Source organism: Hemicordylus capensis, chromosome 3 (assembly GCF_027244095.1).
Source record: "Hemicordylus capensis ecotype Gifberg chromosome 3, rHemCap1.1.pri, whole genome shotgun sequence".
Taxonomy (NCBI): domain Eukaryota; kingdom Metazoa; phylum Chordata; class Lepidosauria; order Squamata; family Cordylidae; genus Hemicordylus; species Hemicordylus capensis.
Genome location: NC_069659.1, coordinates 270,011,486 through 270,027,506, shown reverse-complemented (window position 1 = coordinate 270,027,506; position 16,021 = coordinate 270,011,486). Strand labels below are relative to the sequence as shown.

Genomic DNA, 16,021 nt, shown 5'->3' with positions numbered 1-16,021 from the left:
CATTTCTTCTATTCATTTTGACTGTCTTTTCAACACTGCCAACTGTCAACTGCCATGTGCCAATTACACCCCACTCCCACCCACAATGCAGTGGGGTACTACTCAGTTTATGTTCTAGGGTTTTTTTCCAAGTGTTTAGGCTCTTTGGTGTCTAATAACCTTTCCTCATAATGAATCCTTATGAGGATTCATTACACACCAAAGAGTCTAAACACCTCAAAAATCCCTAAAAAATAAACTGAGTATCCAGTGGCTTGTGGGGTAGTTGGAATATGGGATGCCACTAATTCCCCACCCCCACCTGCAAAGCAGTGGGGTCAAAATGAACAGAAGAAATGAAGGTGTGTAATGAAAACACCAAAGAATCTAAACACTTCAAAAATACCTAAAAATAAACTGAGTACCCCTGTGAGTGTGTGTGTGGGTGTAGTTGACACAAGGCATTTGACAGTTGACACCGTCCAATGACAGTCAAAATGAACAGAAGAAATGAAGGTGTATAATGAATCCTCATAGGGATTCATTATGAGGAAAAGTTATTAGACAACAAAGAATCTAAATGTTTCCATATTCCTAAAAATTAAAATGAGTACCCCGCTGCCTTGCGGGGGGGTGTAGTTGGCACATGGCAGTTGACAGTTGGCACTGTCCAGTGACAGTCAAAATGAACAGAAGAAATGGAAGGTGTGCAATGAATCCTCATAGGGATTCATTATGAGGAAATACACCAAAGAATCCAAACACTTGAAAAATAATGACCATACATTTTGCTCTATAACCCTACTTCTACAAGGGCTAGAGCTTAGCTTTTAAAAAAATAAAAGCTGGGGATCCGTGTTAGGGTTAGGATATGGCAACTTCGAATCCCCATTGTTTGCTATGGCGGAAATGTTCAAAATCAGTAAAAACTAAAAAAAAATCATTAAAAATCAACCAAGGGACCTACCCACCACCCAAATTTGGTGCCCCTAGGACCTTGTTAAGTGGTTTGAATCACTCCATCTCCAAACTGAATCAAAGCAAATACAAATCGAATCTGGGGTGATTTGGGGTGGGGGTAGATTTGGATACAAAACAAATTAGGGGTGATTTGTTTTGGGCACAAATCAAATAAAAAGAATCAATCTGAGAATATCCCTAATGTTACCTCTTCTGTAAAGTCATCATGATCACAGGATAAAGCAAAGTGAATATTCATAGTGAAAAGCCAGGCCATCAAGGGGCATGAGAAGCCTCACAGTGAATTAACTTGTGGGCTGTATTGCCACAAGAGGTGGTGATGGTCAATAGCTTAGATGGCTTTTTAAAAAGAGTATTAACTTCATGGAGGAGAGGTCTTTCAGCAGCTGCTGGCCATAGCAGCTAAAAGGAACCTTTATGTTCAGAGGTAGTGTGCCACTGAATAAGAGTTGCTGGGGAGCAGGCCAGTGGGAGTGGGCTATTGTCTTCATGCCAATGTCAAGGGAGCTGGTTTAGTGTAATGGTTAGGCTACACAGCTATGAATTAGGACTTCCCTGGTTTGAATCTTGCCTCTACCATGAACTCACTAGATGGCCATTGTGGGATAATAATACTTACCTTATAGGGTTATGATACAGGTTACAGTCAGGTAATTCAGATGGAGCACTTTGAATATTTGAAAACGCTATAGAAATTCTAAGTATTGTCACTGTGGGAAACGGGATGCTGGATTAATGGATTTCTGGTCCGATCCAGCAGGGCTGTTCATATAGTGGACAGTGGTTTGGGAAGGAAGCACGTAAGGCAAGGGCTCTCAGCCTTGGGTCACGAGATGGTGGGGACATCATCCCCACCAACTCCCATCATCCCCAGCGCAGTAGTGGCCTGTACAGCTGGAGAGGGTTTAACAAGTCGCAGGTGTGGCTCATTCTCACTTTTGTCTCTCCATCCTGGCTGCCTTGTCTCCCCCACTGCTGTGTTAAGCCCTGGCGCACTGGCTGCTCATTTGTTTCGTTCACCAACCTGAGTGAATGAGCAGCCCTGGGGTTAACATGGCGGCATGGGAGGTGAGGCAAATGAGGCAGGAAGAGGAGAATGAGAATGAGTTGCACCTGAGGCTCATTTACCACCTTCTTATTCCACCCACATAGGCCACTATGCCCCAACCACAAATGGAGTCAGACTATAATGCCCATCCTTAGCTGAAAGCTATTGGTTCTTCCATAGCACATCTGGCTGAGCATATGAATGCAGCTAACAGTGATACTGGATGTTTCATGCAGAATTAAGTACAGTATGAAGAAAATGAGAATGGAAATGAAAAACTCCTGATAGCATGCACACAGCTTCTTCTATGTAGATGTTGTACATTTTCTCCTAGTCTCCTAGCTGTGACACATTACCCATTCTCAACCCCATCAACAGTGCCAGCGAACTAAATATCATATCCTTATATATTGAAGTCATTAGTGGAAAGGGCACTCTTAACAGGCGAGAGTTTGTCACAACTGGCTGAGACTTCCTGTTGAACATGAACACACACACAATGTGACAAACATGTTTGTTGCTGTGAACTCTGTGGGATGGTCCTACAAGAAAAATCTGTCACTAATAGATGGTGAGAAAAAAGCTCTCTTAATTACTGGTATCTCCATAGCAGCTGGAAGAATGGAGCAAAAAGGATGAAGTCCCACCCCTAAAATGGCCCCCCTCTAATTCTATACTATACTTTTTTTTTTAGCAATCAAGAAATCTGTACTGCACACAGAAAAACAATGGATTCATCTAATACCATGATAATAGATTTTTTTTTAAACCACAAAACAGGAGTTTTTAGTTGTCAGAGGTTTGACATTTTGCTGGTCTAAATATTCCCCTGACACAGAGAGTATATTCAAAATGCACTGAAATGTCTCTAAAAGAAATGCCAGTTCAAGAAGCTGCTCTGTTTTGGTCTTGCTGTTTTGAGTTACAGTTGCCCTTGATGCTTCTCCGCGGATTATTTTTACCCCCAGCTTCTTATGTATATTAATACCTTGTTTAGTTTGTTTTTTTGCCACCAGAATGTGCAAATATCAATGCCCAATGCTAAACCTTTACATAGCTAACTTCAAAATTGATAATTATTTTTTAATGCAGACATAGCTCTCTGGTCTTCATGAAAACAAAATAAGTAAGATGGCTTACATGATGAGGAAAATTATTCAAAATAGTCAATGCCTAACATGTCCTTTAATTTCAGTGGGACTACTTTTGAGTAATTTTCCTCACTGTGTCAGCCGATATCATCAGTTCTGCACTGGATTGTTCAGAGGCTGAGCTTGTAAATCCTACGCACCAGCTGCATATTCAGGGAAAGGTATTGTTTTGATTGGAAATCCTTAATGACTGTAATTTTGACTCATTCGTGGACTGTTATGTTAATAGGAGCTGCACTTAGCAGTTGAATAATTGTGACAGCCATCAGTTTTTCTAAACAGAAATTGCATTAGGCCTCTTTCTGGGATGAATCTCTTTGAGCTGCAGTTCAGTTAGCAACACAGTGTCACACTGCTATTGTGGCTAAGATTTGCAGAGTCTTTAGTATTTGGAACACACAAATTTTCTTTAATTTCTTGTACAAATTTGATAGCTCAGTGCTGTGACTGCACTAGACACTGCACAAAATGGTACACAGACATGGAATGTCGCTTCCAGAGAATCTCCCTCTTTCATTTTGTACAAGCAAAATGCTAGTATTTAGGGATGCAAAGACATACTTGAAAGTATGCAGGCAATACATCATGAAATCTGAGGAAACAAAGTAAAGCTGAGCAGAAATTGCAGGAGACAGGTTTGGTTGGGAGTTCCGTTCAGTTATTTGTCATTCCCTGTGACTAGAAAAATCATATATTATGCAAAATTTTAAAAATGTAAATATTGTTAATATGCATAATCTTATAGAATGACATTCTACATCTGCCCTATTACACACAGCGTAGGCACAGTGACATATTTCAAAGCCAGCTTTTGGCAAATAGGCTCTAGCTCACTGAGCATTGTGTATGCAGTATACTACAAAAATAAACCTAATGAAAATTATGGTTTTGAATGTCTGTGACTACAGTCCTGGAGAAGACATGTTGGAGCTCACCAAGAGCATCACAGAACTTCCCTGCTTCTCTACTGAGATGCAATGAACTATCCATCTAATCTAAATTTCATTATATGATTAATTGATTGGCTTAAGAATAATGAGCAGAAGCTTCAGCTGGTGAAAATGGTTGTCATATTACTGATTAATATGACAGGGTCACTTTGCATCAGTATGTTGGCCTTAAGCACTTCAAGGGGGGGAAAAGAAAAAGCAGAGGGAAACACTAATGATTAAAGCCATTGTACTCCTGGTTCAATTCCCCACTGGTATGTTTCCCAGACTACACCCATATCGGCCAGCGGCGATATAGGAAGATGCTGAAAGTCATCATCTCATACTGCACGGGAGATAGCAATGGTAAACCCCTCCTGTGTTCTACCATAGAAAACCAGAGGGCTCTGTGGTCGCCAGGAGTCTACATCGACTCAACGGCACACTTTACCTTTGCCTTACTCCGTCTGGATGGAACAGTATCCCTTTTTTATCCCACTACCCTGTCCAATGTTCTTCTTTTCCAGTCCTATCACAGCCTATTTCTTCAACAAAACCTGTCATGGATCACCATGGACCCTCATAATCTTTGATCCTTTATTCTTATGAGACACTCCTTCACTCCATTCCCACTACAAATTTACCAATCAATAATTCTTAAAAATTACACTGCATAATTATTATGAAATTAAATTATTATAAATCACAATTAATTAATAAATAAATTGTTGTTTTTGTTAATATATTTTTTGTTAATATATTTTTGTTAATATATTTTTGCAATATTAACAAATTAACTTTTTAACTTTTGTTAATATATTTTTGCAATAAATTGTTGCTTTTGTTAATATACCACTTTTCAACTGAAAATGTTCTCAAAGCAGCTTACACAGCAAAAAAAAAAAAAAAAAAAAGGTTCCCCTTCCTCAGAGGACTCGCTTTCTAAAAAGTCAAAAAGTGGATATCAGCAGCTATTGTAGCGAATAGGAACAGTTACTGTCCCCCTGCTAAATAAAAGGGAACCACCACTTTGAAAGGTGCTTCTCTGACCACTTAGCAAGGGTTAAATAAATAAATATCAAGCAGCAGGAATAAGAGTAGAGTGAAATTCGTCTGCTTGTGTGTCATGGCTCCAAATATCATGGAGAATGTCATGGAGACATTCACATGTCTCCAAATGTCATGGAGAGTGTGTAGCAGATAACAAGTATGAGTAGAGTGTGTTCTAACCGAATCTGGTTTGTTATATTGAATCTCTTAGCATGAGCCAAGTTCTGCATGTTTGGTCTTTAGATCTCAGTGGGAGAGAATTAAGTATGTGCTTAAATTCTTCACTGAAGTGAAAGTACTGTACTCTGACCAGATCATGCCTTCTGCAGGCTCGGGTTACCTTCTCCTTGTTAAGTTCATTGTCCATACCCTGCCCTAGACCATCCTGCACCACGTGTCACTGTCCTACGAAAAACTTTCCAAACTGTTTTTAAAAGTCCCAAGTAAACGTTATGAGGGATGTACACAAACTGAAATTCATGCATGGGTTCAGCACTGCCAGTGGGGGAGCTGCGAGCGGGATCTTTAAAAAGGAGGAGAGCAGGTCCTTACCTGCTCTCCGCCGCCCCATGCAGCTTCCTGCTGTGACAGTGCTCCCTGCAAGAACCCGCATGCGGTGCTGGCATGCACACTGTGCCCACGTATGCACGTATGCCATTTGCGTGGTCAGCATGGTGTTGCTGACCATGCAAATGGCATCCACGCATCTGTGGATGCCAGATGTGTGGCAGTGCCACAAGTGGGCTCTTGGGGGGAACGCTGTCACAGCAGGAAGCTACATGAGGTGGCAGAGAGCAAGTGAGGACCTGCTCTCCTCCTTTATAAATATCCTGCTCACAACTCCCTCCACTAGCAGCGCCAAACAAGTACAGACCTCGTCCGAACCAGTTTGGCACTGAACCCTGTCAGTGTGCATCCCTAAATGTTGTGTCTTTTACTGCATCTATAGGAGCTTCTTACCCATGATTCAACTGTCTTCTTTCAGCACCCCCAAATCTCTTGCCCCATTCCTTATCCAAATACAGTTACATGCAATTCCCAACCCTAACATCCTCACCCTTCAGCAAGGTGGGCACTAAATTCCAATTAGCCACCAAACTCTTATGTGCTGCTTCACAACAACTGGCCAACATCCAGATAAATGCCACACTGATACAACAATGTTTTCCATCGCACAAAGAGGGTGCACAATTTACAGCAATCCCCCCTCCCTTTGCAGCCCTCAATGTCTCCCAGAAATATGTCACTGAAGGTTCGGGAATCCTCAGTAACTTGTTTCTGGGAGCACAGGTGAATGCAGAGGAAAGGATCACAGAAAATTGCACACACAACCCCACACAGCCAAAAATGCTGTTACACTGGTGCAGTGTTAGTCTGGATATAGGCCACTATCAGCATCTACAGAGGAGTTTCTAGGGAAGGGGTTTAGCTGTCAATTCAATTCAGTTCCTTTATTACGATCACAGACCAGCACAGTTTACAAACAGAAGTCCAACAAAAACCTACAGATTTATAATACAGTGGTTAAGCACATACTTAAGCATACAGATCAGTTAACAATGATTCTTAATGAACTCCTGGCGGATTTTACTGGCTATCAAACAGAACTTAGCCACATGATAGGATCTCAGGTCATTCTGGTCATTTAAAAGATAATCAAGATAAAAAGAGTCTGTACAACCTGGATGGCAATTAATAAAAGGGGTTATATGTATACACCATATATCTTGGTTAAATTGGCAATGGAGAAGCACATGAGCCGTTGTTTCAATATCACCTGATTTGCAGAGACAAGTAGTGGTGTGCATGGTCCGGACACAGCGTGGTCCGGCACTTGCTGGGGTGTGACTTTAAGGGGGTGGTGGTAGTACTTACCCCCCCGACACTCTTCCCCCTCCGGCGCTGGTGCATTTAAGAAGCTTCTTGGGGCGGCAGAGTTCCTCTCTGCCGCCCCTGCCCCCGTCATTGTTCATTAATGCCTGCAATGCAGAAGAGCTGGCGGAGCGCATGCGCCCTTCGCGGCACCCGTGCTCGTCTTCGCTGCGGGCGCGCGCACCGCGTGAGGTATGCGGCGCCCGCGGCAGAGACTAGCATGTGCGCCGCGAAGGGCGCATGCGCTCCACCAGCTCTTCTGCATTGCAGGCATTATTGAACAACGACGGGGGCAGGGGCGGCAGAGAGGAACTCTGTCGCCCCAAGAAGCTTCTTAAATACACCAGTGCTGGAGGGGAAAGAGCGGCGGGGGGGGGGGAGTACTACCATCCTCCCTTAAAGTCACACACCCCCGCCCTTCCGAACCGCCGGAATTCCAGACTGGTCCAGCGGCGTTCCCTATGGTCCCCGAACCGAACCACGCACACCACTAGAGACAAGTATGTTCTTTGTAGGGGATGTTTTGATATCTCCCTTCCAGGACTGCTGATTGCCAGGCATTGCATCGCTCCTGTTTCAGAGCTCTGTGCTATTTTGGCACAATTATCTGGTTTCGGTATCTGGCAGGGTTGAAACTCAGAACTTGGTTGCCCAAATGGACACCAACAGGAACTGAGCCCTGATCAGTTTGATGCTCCATATCATATATTCCTTGTCTGAGTGTGACCCTGGCATTTTCATACCCCAGAGTTACTAATGCAAGAGGGGAGAAACCACAGTGGTGGGGTTTAGTTGTCCTTTCTAAGCAGAGGACAGCAGACTTGACAGCTAGCTAACCTCTGGTGTGAGGAGCCTGGTTCCCTTCCCCCTGGAGAGCCAACTGCTAAGCAAGAGGTGTAAGAAGAGATAAACCTCAGCTGTAGGGAGTTCGATTTTTCTCACTCTGTACTCGCTGCAGGACCAGTTGCACATGCTGAGATGGAGGGAAGGGAAGGACTTTCTGCCCCAGGTAGAAAAAGCACATGAATCTTTGCTGTAGGCCCTTTGCTCCTGCATTCCCCACTATGGCAAAATGGCTGGGCAACGAAACAAGTTATGCAGTGAAGTCATAACAGTTTTCTTCCCTGGAGGTTCCTTTTTCTTTTTTTCTTTTTCTAAAGAACACTAAATGTGCATCTGTCAGGGCTTGTTTAGGTCTAGCAAGTCAGGTTACTGCAGTGGACTGGATTACATGACCCTTGAAATCGTCTCCAGCTCTTTGATTTTGGTTGCCCCACAATTTTTTATTTGCTGGTTATCAGGGCACAGTATGCTTAACACTCAACTGCCTGTCTTCATTGACTGGCATCAGCAGTCAATTGCTGATATTTTGGCCACTGTATTAACACTAAAACAAGGAAGAAGCCTTTAAAAAATTACAGGTCATCAGAAAACCAAATGTCTGGAAAGGATCAATATCACCAGGTAGAGGGGAGGAGTAGATTGTTTGAAAATGAAAAAAGACAAGGCTAGTCTGCTGAGGGTCTAAAATGTAAACATTCTGAAGAACAGTGCTGATAGAAATTCCATTTCCTGTGCTTATATATATTCCTATCTTGCAAATGACCCTAATTATGTAAATATTGTGTTTAAAATATCCTCTATATGACTAGCTGTCAAACAGCTTGCAATTTATATTGTTCTTAAAACTTTTTAAAAACTTTTAATAAATATAGGAAAGTTTGAAATGGAGCATGACATGCTTATGCTTACACACACACACACACACACACACACACACACACACCCCATGCAATTTCCTTGTTACAAAAATAAAAGAGGTCACTGGATCCGTTGACTGCCAAGACTGCATTTTATGTCCTTCCTGAGCATATAACTGTTAGTTGGCTGAATAGCAACTGGAAATTTCCCCCCCAGGTTTAAACACAAATTTATCATAATAAAATATTTGTCATTGCTTTTATGATTCTAGAACGATGATTAGAAATCTGAATTTTTATTTTGGGACTAATTCTATCTATATGACATTTGCACTTTCTCCATTTCATCTGACAACACATAATTTATTCCTTTGTTTTCTTAGTCAAGTCCATTATTTTACACACAATCAAAACTGAAACAACTGCTGCTGCTTCCATGCTGTGCTTCCATATCTAATACAACTATTAGATATGTTGTATTAATAAATGTTTTAATATATTTTAATATATGTCATACATATGAAACCAAAATCAGAGCTGTCAGTCTGGAAGCAAAGATAGCAGAGCAGTAAAGTGATGGGCAGCCTGGGGACAGTTTCTTCACCCAAGCAACAAGTGGCTCCAACTGATAAACCAGGAGAGAGTCTGGGATGTTAGAGAGCCAGGTGGAGCCTATTGGCCTTTTGTGTGTCACCTGACAACTCTTGAACTAGAAACTGCAATTCCAGCCCCTGGGCAGCTCTTTCTGGGGTCTACACTGCACAGAAAGTAGGACAGCAGCTCCCTCTCTAGGCAAGCTAGCATAGTACCACAGGGAATAAGGTGTTCATTGCCCAAAGCCACCCAACTATTTTCAACTCATGTTTCAGTGATTTCCACATTTATTTATTTGTATTTTTATACCACCCTTTACCTGAAGAACCAAGGGAAGTTAACAAGATAACAATAGTAATAAAACTTCAATTATATACTAATAAAATAAAATGGAAACACAGCTACATTAAAGAGAGAGCTGGGGGCCACTCATTGGCCAAAAGCCTGTGTAAAAAGCATGGTTTTCACATTCTTTCGAAAGGCTGAGACAGAGGGAGTCATGAGGATCTCAACTGCAACCAAGTTCCTCAGCCTGGGGCAATCACTGAGAAGGCCCTATCCCATATGCCTGACAAACAAGCCTTGGCAGGTGCCAGTCAGTTGAGTAGATTCTGATCTAGTCAGAATTCTTGATCCAGATTCTTTATCCAGCTGATCAAGTCAGTTGAGTAGATTCAGCTAGGAGCATGCAGCCCCTAATGTATCCAGGGCACTTAAGAGGCCCACTAGAGGAATTCTCTCCTTGCTTGCCACTTACACCATGACCACTGAAGAGACAGAAACCTGAACAGGTTTAGCCCTTGATATTACGTTTCATTGAACAGCCACTGCTAAGAGTTTGATGTACTTCCTACAGGAATCCTTGACCCACTATTTGGAAATAACTAAGTATCATTAACTGTTACAGTCACAGAGGATCCAGTCACCATACACATAAGGCTGCTGCATTGCTGACCTTTACCTCATTACATGAATGCATTCTGGCTCCTTAGAGAAGCTGTAGGCGTAGCCACTGGATGTTGTGCCAAAATCAATAGCTACAACAACAAGAAATGTCTGCTCCTCTGCTTCATTTGCATCAGAATCCTTCTGCCAAAAGAACAGAAACAGGACAATTCTTAAGTTGTTTCAAGCTGTAAACATTACTAGCTTTGTTTTATATCAAAGAACATCACTACTAATCTTTTTCAGAGTGAATGAATTTAGCCATCCCTGAATGCGGGCAGGCTGGGATGGGAATTTAATACATTACCAAGCTGATACTTAAATTCTGTGGCTGTGATGTTACTCCAGGTAAATGGGAGCGTCACTCATATTCTATCTTGGAACTTATGGACCAGCCACTGATGTTTCAGAGAAGTAGTGAGAGAGAGAAATGAGTACTTACTGAAATATATGTTGAGTACACAGCAAATACCAATTGTACATAATCAGGATTTCATTCACACAAGTTGTAGCTCTAGATTGACAACAGCAAAGGACTTTTTAATCAATGTACCTTCAGAATGCATCTGATCAAATGCCACTTTTAAATTATTAAAATATTTATATACCACTTTTCAAAAACAGTTTTCAAAGTGGCTTACAACACAGCAAGAGAAAAAAAAGATGATCGCTCCCTGTTCCCAAAGGACTCACAATCTAAAAAATACCACAAAAGGAGACATCCATAGGGAGGGTTGCTATGCTGGGTTGAATGGGGAAAGTTGCTTTCCCCCTTCTAAATATAAAAGAGCCACCAGTTTAAAAGGTGTTTCTTTGCCCATTTAGCAGGGGCTAGCATATGGTCAGCTACATTAACCTCTCCCATGGCAAGCCAGCTAAATTAACTTTTCCCATGCCAAACCAGGAGCTAGGATTAGGAGAGCGTGCAATGCAATCCACTGAATCTCTCCTCACCCTCGACACAATTTGTGTGGTGTATGTGTGGTGAGATTGCTTTGTCTTCTCCTAAGGACTTGGAGGCCTTGTTTGGGAGAAGGCCCACAACTGGAAAAGCAACCCCAGTCCCACCCCTTGCTCAACTTGAAAGTTGAGGTAAGCAGTGAAGTGGCCAAATTTTGCAGATTACACTAATCTATTTAGGGTAGTGAAATCCAAAACAGATTGTGAGGAGCTCCAAAAGGATCTCTCCAAGTTGGGGGAGTGGGTGACAAAATGCAGTTCAATGTAAGCAAGTGTAAAGTGATGCATATTGGGACAAAAAAACCCCAATTTCACATGTAAACTGATGGGATCTGAGCTGTCAGTGACTGACCAGGAGAAAGATCTTGGGGTTGTGGTTAAAAGTGTCAACTCAGTGTGCGGCAGCAGTGAAAAGGCAAATTCCATGCTAGGGATCTTGTGGGGTTATCTTGTGGGGTTGTGGTTAAAAGTGTAAACTCAGTGTACGGTAGCAGTGAAAAAGGCAAATGATTCTAGGGATCATTAGGAAGGAGATTGGGGGGAAAATGCTAACTTTATAATGTCGTTATACAAACCTATGGTGCAGCCACATTTGGAATACTGTGTACAGTTCTGGTCACCATATCTTAAGAAGGACATTGCAGAACTAGAAAAGGTGCAGAAGAGGGCAACCAAGATGATCAAGGGCCTGGAGCACCTTCCATATTATTTGTTTGTTTGTTTGTTTGTTTGTTTACACACACAGTCAGACAGGTGTTATTGACTGGTTTGTTTCATACAGACATTGAGTCCTTCCCAAGGACCTGGGATGGCTGAATTTTATTGTCAATGTTGTTATAGATATCGTATTATTATTATTACATTTATATTCCGCTCTTCCTCTAAGGAGCCCAGAGCAGCGTAGTACATACTTGAGTTTCTCCTCCTCACAACAACCCTGTGAAGTCGGTTAGGCTGAAAGACAAGTGACTGGCCCAGAGTCACCCAGCTAGTATCATGGCTGAATGGGGATTTGAACTCGGGTCTCCCTGGTCCTAGTCCAGCACTCTAACTACTACGCCATGCTGGCAAGGGAAGGCTACAGCATCTGCAGTTTTTTTAGTTTGGAAAAGAGGTGACTAAGGGGAGACATGATCGAGGTGTTTAGAATTATGTATGGACTAAGGGGAGACATGATCGAGGTGTTTAGAATTATGTATGGAGTAGAGAGAGTGGACAGAGAAAAGGTTTTCTCCCTCTCTCACAACAGTAGAACCAGGGGTCATCCCATGAAACGGAAGGCCAGGAAATTTAGGACAAACAAAAGGAAGTACTTTTTCACACAGTGCATAATTAATCTATGGAATTCTCTGCCACAGGATGTGGTAATGGCCACTAACTTGGATGGCTTTAAAAGGGGAGTAGACAAGTTCATGGGAAAATCCCTCATGTGCAGCATTCATTCTCATGCTTATATAAGAATTTTTGGATGGATTATGGCACACTCTTTGGTTTTAAGCATTTGGATATATGAATCACAATTATATGTATATTTAGAAAAAATACATTATTCTATATATTAAGTTGATTATTCTCCAAGGTTGCAGGCAGGAATCTCTCTCAGCCCTATCCTGGAGATGCCAGAGAGGGAACGTGGAACCTAGATGCTCTTCCCAGAGTGCCTCCATCCCCTAAGGGGAATATCTTACAGTGCTCACACATCAAGTCTCCCATTCATATGCAACCAGGGCAGACCCTGCTTAGCTAAGGGGACAAGTCATGCTTGCTACCACAAGACCAGCTCTTGTCTCTTCTTCCTGGGCAGTCCCACATTCAGACCCAGTTCTGCTTAACTTGAGCAAAATTGCTGCATCATGTAACTTCACACCATACCTTGGGATTAATTGTGGAGAAATCATGAGAGCATCTTATCAAAGCTAATTAATCTTCCCCTAAGGAGAGGCTCAGAGGGGGAAAAACAAAACAAATTGCACATGATATATGCAATGCACATGATATATGTAGCCAGCGTGGTGTAGTGGTTAGAGTGCTGGACTAGGACCGGGGAGACCCGAGTTCAAATCCCCATTCAGCCATGAGACTTGCTGGGTGACTCTGGGCCAGTCACTTCTCTCTCAGCCTAACGTACTTCACAGGGTTGTTGAGAAAGAGAAACTCAAGTATGTAGTACACCGCTCTGGGCTCCTTGGAGGAAGAGCGGGATATAAATGTAAAAATAATAATAAAAATAATAATAATATGCTAGTCTTAACTCAAGGACCTTTGAACGTGTTTAGCTAAGAGCAAAAAACAGTGAAGAAAATTCCAGCATAGTTCTATAAAGCAAAGCAGAGCAAAACAGTTATGGCAGTCAACTGATGATCTGTAGGATGAATTTTGCACCATGGGCAGGGGAAAACATAATAGCAGCAACATATAGGTACTTCTCACCGCAATATGTGATGGGGAAAGTGGTGTTATTCCTGGGTCTCCCAAGCTTCTAGCTGGAGATGCATATGTTGTTGTAGAAACTGCATCTGAAAGAAAATGGGAGGTGTTTTTATTGACTGAATATTCTGCAGAGGGGAAAACAGGTGAAAAAGATAAGATTCTTTTGGGACACCATATTTGCCTAGTGTGAAACACCAGCCACTGGAATAAAGATATCAGGCTTTACACTACTTGTCTTAATTACACATTCTAAATCATCACACACCTTTGATTATTTAAATACACTTTTCTTATACCAAATACATTTGGTACAAATGTATTTGCTGCTTCAGAGCAAATTGCCATGGGGGAGATGGGATTTTTGAGGTGAAAATGGTGCAAGAGGAAAGTTCACACTGCACACCACATTCCCAGACCAGATCGGTGCTGCCCATGTCTAATTTTCAAAGACATGGACATTTTCAGTCCATGTCAACATTAAGTCCAACATTATGTGTAGTTGGGCCTTAAAAAGCCCCAAACCTCAGAAAGCAAATGTTACCCTAAGAGTCCCAAAGACAGCAAAACACTGGGAATGGCATCTCTTCTCCCAGTGTTGCTAGCTATGAAACTGAAATGGACTCCTGCATGCTGAACTTTGCAGGGAATTTTTTTGGGGGGTGGCGGGGAGCATCAAATTCAAAATCTGGAACCTTCTATCTACAAGGTTCCAAAGCCTTCTTACTACTCATGAGGAGTGACACATTTTGATTCCTAAAGAATATCCAAGCCTACACAGATTTTCCAGTTGACCTACTGTAAGTTTTAAATAGCCAATGACAGATTTACATTAGTATCTGGGGGGGGGAGGGATCTTTTCAATTCACCCAAGCCCAACTCACATATAAAATCTAGTATGGGAACCCTGAAACAAATGATTGCCTCTGCAATCCCATGAGATTTTGCCATTTTCAGTGTTTCAATCTGATTTAATAATAGCAAACTGATGGTTTTCATTACTACACTTTTGCTTCTTCTCATTTGACTACCTTTAAATAAACAAACAACAAAACTTATTCATAATGCCCATGCATTCTCTCTCTCTCTCTCTCTGTATTTAATTACTGTGAGCAGAGATATAGGGTTTCTAGGTTTTTTAAAAAAAAATGAGTTTTGTATAGTACATATATCTATAATACTGCCTGAGATTTCTTTACAACAAAGCTATGCACAAAAGACATTTAGATCAATTGAAATAGTAACTCTCTTTTCCAGCAAAGAGGCCTGATGGGAAAAAGCAGAGTTAGCTGGTATCAGAAATAACATTATCAGATTAGTCCTTTATACCATAAGTATTCTCTTATGGTGGATAACTGTCCCCTGCTAACAGAGCAAAGAGGCACCTTTTAAAAGTGAGAATTATCTTTATTTAGCAGGGGGAGCACAACTGGCCCTATCCATCTCCAGCATTGTATCCCTCCAGTGGCTGTTGCTGGTATCTATCTTACACACACACACACACACAAACATTGTATTCATATGTTTGAACAGTCTTGAAGATATGAATACTTCAGTAGATAATACAAGGTCTGCACTGGTTTCAGGACTTTTTGCCTTCTAATATTCCTCTCCAAGTATAGAGAATATTTTGGCCCATGTCACAGTTTGTGAAGGCACAAGTGACTCTACATGTTTCAATGCACAGACTTTGTAGGACTGTTGCTCTAACAACCATTTCACACATTTGCAAACTCCAGTGTAAAAAGGATATATATGTGTGCCCCTTACTACATCTTTTGAGAAGCAAGAGACTGATTTAGGTTGCCGAGAAACAATTCAATAAAATGCATTCCAGTTCAGTTTAATATAGCTAGTATAGCACCTTTCTCTTGAGTTTCCATGGACACCACTGTGGAGCACACATTCTGTAAACAAATCAATTGGGGGGGGGGTGTACGGCTTTAAATTTGTAGTGCCATGAAGGGGGAGTTACATTCAAGGAAGCATTTTAGAAGAGTGATTTCCCCTTCTTTTCTGTTTTAGACTCACAAAGTTCTCAATACCCTGTTCTCTAAAATATGAAACTGAGTTCTTTAGTGCTCACTTGTCTAGAAGGCAAACACATTTAGGATCTACCAGTGCATGACTCCAACAAGACAGATCTTGGCCACTAACAAAACAGCACTCCTACCACTGCTACAACTTCTTAAATTCTCTTCTCATTTGTAAAACAGGATGAACAAGTAGGATGAAGTGGCAACAAAATATAAGCCCCTAAAAATGACAGGAAGCCACCAAATGTCGCAACAGGGAAATGACTTGCCTAGCGAGCAAGATGTTGCTGGTTTGAATCCCCCCGCTGGTATGTTTCACAGACTATGGGAAACACCTATATCGGGCAGC

The 16,021-nt window shown here is 41.7% G+C and overlaps 1 protein-coding gene across 6 annotated transcripts in view; it reads right to left on the bottom strand.

The window, feature by feature from the left end:
- The window catches only part of HSPA12A (heat shock protein family A (Hsp70) member 12A), a 94,660-nt gene that overhangs the window by 52,105 nt on the left and 26,534 nt on the right, over positions 1 to 16,021 (bottom strand). For 2 of the 6 annotated variants that reach the window (XM_053307182.1, XM_053307185.1), the window contains exons 2-4: positions 13,640 to 13,725; positions 10,557 to 10,647; positions 10,266 to 10,393 (exon numbers count right to left, since the gene is read on the bottom strand). In XM_053307182.1, coding sequence (XP_053163157.1) covers positions 10,266 to 10,270 — 5 coding nt within the window. In that variant the 5' untranslated portion in view covers positions 10,271 to 10,393; positions 10,557 to 10,647; positions 13,640 to 13,725. The remainder of the gene's footprint in view (positions 1 to 10,265; positions 10,394 to 10,556; positions 10,648 to 13,639; positions 13,726 to 16,021) is intronic. The other 4 variants (XM_053307184.1, XM_053307180.1, XM_053307183.1 and 1 more) reach the window with 3 other exon arrangements.